The sequence below is a fragment of the Ascaphus truei genome, chromosome 5, assembly GCF_040206685.1.
Source record: "Ascaphus truei isolate aAscTru1 chromosome 5, aAscTru1.hap1, whole genome shotgun sequence".
NCBI lineage: Eukaryota > Metazoa > Chordata > Amphibia > Anura > Ascaphidae > Ascaphus > Ascaphus truei.
This window is the reverse complement of record NC_134487.1, coordinates 180,998,468-181,004,467: the sequence shown is the minus strand read 5'-3', so window position 1 is coordinate 181,004,467 and position 6,000 is coordinate 180,998,468. Positions and strand designations below refer to the sequence as shown.

Below are 6,000 nucleotides of genomic sequence, written 5' to 3'. Positions count from 1 at the left end.
GAAACTACTGTGCTTCTTCACATTGACCAAATGCATACAGGTTTGCGAATATAAGTGATTGTTAACAATCCCAAGAGAAGATTAAAGCGTTACTGTCAGCAAATACACACGAGTGCAGGCGTTCCCTACCTGTCTTCTGTGTTAGGGGGGATTCCGAGGTCTCCTGTTTGAAGCTTTCTAGTCAGATCTGGAATAAAGTAGGTTAGAAATTGTTTTAAAGCTAGGGTGACCATATTTACAAAACTAACAACTGGGACACATTAAAAAAATATTTATAATACAAATGACATCACCAATTGCACCCCTCCCCTTTCTGTCTCTCTGCCCCCCCCCTACACACACGCATGCACACTATCTCCCCCGATCCTTGCATTCTGTCTCCCCCCATTTCCTTCTTTCTCTCTTCCCCCTTACCTCCATTCTCTCCATTCTTTCTCCACCCCCTTCCCTCCATTCTGTTCCCTCCATTCTCTCGCCGCACTTTTATCCCTCCCTCCCCCCTTCCGTCCATTCTCTCTCCGCTCATCTGATACTGTCTCTCTCTCCTCCATTCTGTGTCTGTCTCTCCATGCTCTGTCTGTCTGTCTGTCTCTCTCATCACTGTCTGTGTGTTTGTGACTCTCTCTCCCCATTCGGTGTCAGACACTCTCTCTGCCCATTCTGTGTCTGCTTCTTTCTCCCCATTCTGTGTCTCACTTTCTCCATTCTGTGTCTCTCTCCCTCCCCACTCTCTGTGTCTCCCTCCCTCCCCATTCTGTCTCCCTCTCTCCCTCCTCATTCTGTGTCTCTCTCCCCATTCTCTCTCACTTTCTCCATTCTGTCTGTCTATGTATCTCTCCCCATTCTCTGTGTCTGTCACTCTCTCCTCATTCTGGACCCTACCTGTCACTGTGGAGCAGGGGTGGGAGGGAGCCATCTTGCGCCCTGGCAGCAGACAGTGGAAGATCTCAATGACTTCTGGGTCTTATTGCTGGAGCTCCTCTGCAGCTAACCCCGCCCCCACCCTCTAAAGCTGCAGCCTGACCCGGCCTCTGCTCTTCTCCTGCTCTCGTCCCCGCAGGCATCCTCCTGCTCTCTGCTGGGAGGTAAGGGGGGGAGCATTGGAGGTAAGGGGGGGGCATCAGAGGTAAGGGGGGGGTCATCGGAGTTAAGGGGGGGCATCGGAGGTAAGGGGGAGGCAATGGGGCACTACTTACTCCATGCAGGATCGAAAAGGAAGGGTGGGCTTCACTGCACAAGCTCATATTGGGCTGGCTGCGCGCCCAAAAAAAGTCCTGGTAGCGCGCCAACATGCGTCATACCAATCAGGTAGAGGGATTCAGTTTTCTCGACGCGAGCAGGGGAATTGAAAGAGAACTGCATGCGCTGCTTGAGCGGCCACGACAGATTGGCAGCGGGCAAAATCCAGTCACCCGTTGCGACAGGGCGACTGGATTTGTCGAGGGCTGCATATATGTTCTGCGCAAAACTGAAGTTAATTTCTTTCCACCTGTCACTTGAAACCCCTTACATACCTTTTGGTACATCCTCCTGATTTGGACCTCTGGTGAACAGGACCTCATACAATTCCATGAGAACTTCAATACTTTCCATCAGTATATTTCCTAGATACCGCCATTACTATAAAGAACAACCAACTACTGACTTCTTTATACCGCAAACCTACAGACAGAGCCAGCTATTTCAGGGACAACAGCTTCCACCCCACACACTAAGCATGCACCATCTACAGTCAAGCCATACGATACAACCGGATCTGCTCCGACACAGCAGACAGAGGCCAGAGGATTACAGCCTTGAGATCGGATTTCATAAACCGTGGATATAACCACAGAATTGTAGACCAGCAAATCCACAAAGCCACCAGATACCAAATACCAAGAAGTGATCTCCTTGAATACAGACAGAAAGAGACAAGCAACAGGGTATTTTGGTGGTCACATATAACCCACACGTAGAAGCCCAACGCAAGATCGCCAGGGAACTACAACCCATTTTCCAGGAAAGTACAAGACTGCAACAGGTCTTCCCTGAAACACCCTTATTATCATACAGACAACTTCATAATCTCAAGAAAATGAGGGTGAGTAGTAAAGTATTCAATAGTACTGTACAACTGAATGCGGGCCAAGACCATGCCAGGATGCAAGATGCAAAACCTGTGCAAAGCTCCACACAGCGGGCACAATTTAAATACCACACAGGAATCTGGAGTACAAAATCAGAGGAAGGTTCACCTGTTCCTCCAGCAATGTTGTGTACCTCATCATGTGCATGAAATGCCCAGGGGGCTGCTACTACATAGGTGAGACAGGGCAGGGGCTAAACAAGAGAATTAATCTGCATCGCCACAGCATCACATGCGGAACAAGAGACAATCCTGTCGGCGAACATTTCTCTGACTGGCCATAAGATGAACGATCTGAAGGTGGTCATACTCAGAACACCGAAAGAGAGACGGTTGCATGAATACAAATTTATGCAACTGTTTGGGACACTTAGCGGTGGCCTAAACCAAAACCGAAGTTTCATGAGTCACTACCCTGGCACAAGAGAACTCTCTTCCCATGAGTGCTAAAGGCCATATCTATACATATTGTGCTATATGAATGCACACACAGCTGTCTCTTACACATACTAATGTACAATGTAATTCTATCCCTATATACAAATAGGGACCACATAGTATCTACAAACACTAATAGTAATGCAACACCCTCTTACATTTCTACACCTACCCACACCATTGGTATACACACACCTTTTGTAAAGCGCTGTATACACTGTGGGCGCTTTATAAATTTATTTCTACACACATGCATACACACACACACACATACATACTCTTACATCACTAACATTCAGGGACCATTTAACACCTTAAGCCATAAATCACATAATGCACAGTGGGGAGGGACAAGCTTTAATCACAGATGAATTCCACCTGTTTTTAAGTAAAAACCTCTCTTGCTTTATCCATTTTAACACCACCAGAAGAAGAGATCAGTGTATCTCGAAAATTGTGTGTGTGTGTATGTGTGTGTGTGTATGAATGAATGATCTGGCCATGTCTCCCTGCAGTAGTGCTACTAATCGCTCCTGCATGTGCACATGTAGCGTCGCTACGATGATGTCACCGGATCGTTCTGCACTTTTCTGGTATAATTGAGGCCTAAAGTTTTAATGTCACACAGAATCCCTTCTGCCTGGCACTGGACATGGTAGAGAGTCATCAGAGGCTTTTACTCCATCCAGCATGTCACTGGCTGCTCTGAATTGAAAGGGATGTGCCAAGCAGAGGATTATGGGAGAGGAAGTTCAGTAGCAACCACATTGTCTCCCTGGTCCTTATAACTACAACTGTTGATAGCAGGGTACAGGAGTGTGTGATTTCAGTGTGTGATGGTTAAGTATTGCTACTTGTTTCTCTCGTAAGAGATGCTGGTTTCATATAATAATGAAATGAAACCAAAGCAGTGGATAGTGTTAAGATGTTGACACGGTAAAGTTTTTTTCCACACTTTTCCTATCTGGCAATTCTTGCCCCCAGTAAAATAGTTAATGGGACCTCCTAAAATACAATAATGGCAACGAGACTGTACTGAATATGTTGTCTTCTATTTTTACAGAACAAATTAATGAGAAAGACGAGGGGCCCTATTACACCCACCTGGGATCGGGACCAACCGTGGCATCTGTTAGGGAACTAATGGAGGAACGGTAAGTTAACGGTGTGAAATAACCCCTTCACTGCCAGCGGGGCCAGCAACGCATTCATGGAATAGCTTTACAGACTCTGGGCATCACCACTAATATCTTCGGGGGCAACTTATGGTCCAGGGACAGCTGTTTGAGAACCAATCTCGGAGTATATTGGTTAGATGAAAGACATTACAAACCCGTGTCCTAGGCACTTGGATGAATTGGTGTGTGTATCCATGTGTGTTCTTCTTATATTAGGGGAGGGGAGGTTGCGAAACACAATTGTAATGTTTTCAAGTTATTTTGAACAGAACCCTGCAATGTGAAAGGATGAATAGAGTAGCTTAGTGGTTAGAACACTGCCTTTGAAGTGGGTGGACCAGGTTGCCAGTGCCAGCTCTCCTTGTGACTTTGGGCATGTAACTTTACCTCCCTGTGCCTCAGGCACACAACAGAGCAGTGACTTATGGTGTCTGCAAAATTATATTTCATATTCATAACAAGTTAGAAAGCGTCAAACCTGAAGCCAATCGGGAAGCACGATAGGTAATCTCTGCTGCGTGTATATTTCTGATCACGCTCCTGGGCCTCCTAGCAGAGGTCTGCTAATGAAATGGGTACTTGACGTTTTGCGCTCAGTTTCTTTCTATATTCCACTTGCAGGTATGGAGAAAAAGGAAAAGCAATCCGGATTGAAAAGGTCATTTACACGGGGAGAGAAGGGAAGAGCTCCAGGGGCTGCCCTATCGCTAAATGGGTAAGTGTACACCACTGCATTATTGTGCTGTATGTATGTGTTTGCGTCTCTTAGCTGTTCTGCCAGTGATGCCCATCATCAGAGATGGAGAAATCGTGCGCGCCTAAAATGTTCCCCCCCCCCTTGCGCCTGTGCTGTGCGCAATGACTGACCTGTCAATCACCACCAGCACGTGCGCAGCGGTGATCGCCAGGTCCATCACTGTTGCACCGCTTAGGGAATAGTGAGGGGGACTCGGAGAGCAGGAGACGGATGAGTCTCGTGAGAGCAGGAGAGCGGAGCTAATCAGACGGTGCTCCAGTACTCTGCTGTCAATGCACTGTCCGGCGGTGGGGGGAGGAGTGTCCGTGTGAGAGTGACACACACACACTGTTGCACACACCGTGACAGAGCCATCAATCTGGGGGAGGGGAGGTAACTGGGACGCGCCTCCCCACAGGCGCTTAACATAGCTCTGGCTCTTAAGTATTTCATATTTTTTGTCCCTGTTTGTGATGTATTGCTGGCAAGGAAGAGGTAACAGAGTTTTGTATAACGGATTTAGTTCTAGTGCAGAAGTTTGCTGCTTTACAGCGTAGGTTGTCATATGTGGGAGCACTTGTCCATATAGCAGGGCAGAACAAAGAGCATTTCTGCCACCAAATTGATACATGGAGGAGTTTTCCCACTTGCATCTCATGGCATCAATAACATTCTGTTATGTATTCCCGTGCATTGGATTGTAAGTAACTCAATGTCAGTACAAGAAGTTTAAGTGATGGATACAATTCTGCTTCTTTTTCAATATGTTTCCAATTTATTGTGTCCAAATTTCCTGCCATGTCTCGGGTCCAACTTCATTAACAAGCTTCTTCCACTGAAGCCCCCGCAGACAGAATAGTTTTAAACCAATGCTGCATGTCAAGGAACACTTTTGTCTTGAGATTAAGTGTAAAACAAATAGGTCAGACAGCACCCCCTAATCCAGCACCCCCTAATCCAGCACCCCCTAATCCACTGCTGTCCTTAGGTGCCTGGGGGAAAAAGGACCCCCACAGTCCCTCAATAACGTAGAAAAATATGAAATATCCCCAGCACTCGTGCAAAAAACCCGCATAAGAGTCAGATAATAAAAAGTTAACCTTTTTATTTCAAATAGTAGTTGGCAATACAGACATTGACATTGATAATGAGCACTAGTCTCGTCAGACCCTTTGCACATTGATAATCAAGCTGTAAAGTTATCACCGAACTATTTAAAAGCTATCCTTATCCGCAAGGAGGTTAAAATGGCACAGTGCAAAAAAAGGGGGCAACATTTCGGGACCTAGTCCCTTCTTCTGGTCTATTCTCACGGCTCCAAACAATGGAATATAGTACTTCCCTTTCAGTGAAAAGTTGCACAGATGTACAGTACTTTCAGGTCCTCCTGCCTGGAGACCTCTGCAGCAGCGCACACTCTGCGTTCAGTCTTTCTGCTCATGCCCTTTACATTCTTAACATAACATGCCCCAGCCAGCACACAATGAACTTGACTTTCTTAGTAGTAAGGTGGGCAAGTG

At 46.4% G+C, this 6,000-nt stretch overlaps 1 protein-coding gene across 7 annotated transcripts in view; it reads left to right on the top strand.

Annotated features, from left to right (window-relative positions):
* The window catches only part of TET3 (tet methylcytosine dioxygenase 3), a 91,867-nt gene that overhangs the window by 65,410 nt on the left and 20,457 nt on the right, over positions 1–6,000 (top strand). For all 7 annotated transcript variants that reach the window (XM_075601379.1, XM_075601378.1, XM_075601382.1 and 4 more), the window contains 2 exons: positions 3,630–3,720; positions 4,366–4,459. In XM_075601379.1, the coding sequence (XP_075457494.1) occupies positions 3,630–3,720; positions 4,366–4,459 (185 nt within the window). The remainder of the gene's footprint in view (positions 1–3,629; positions 3,721–4,365; positions 4,460–6,000) is intronic.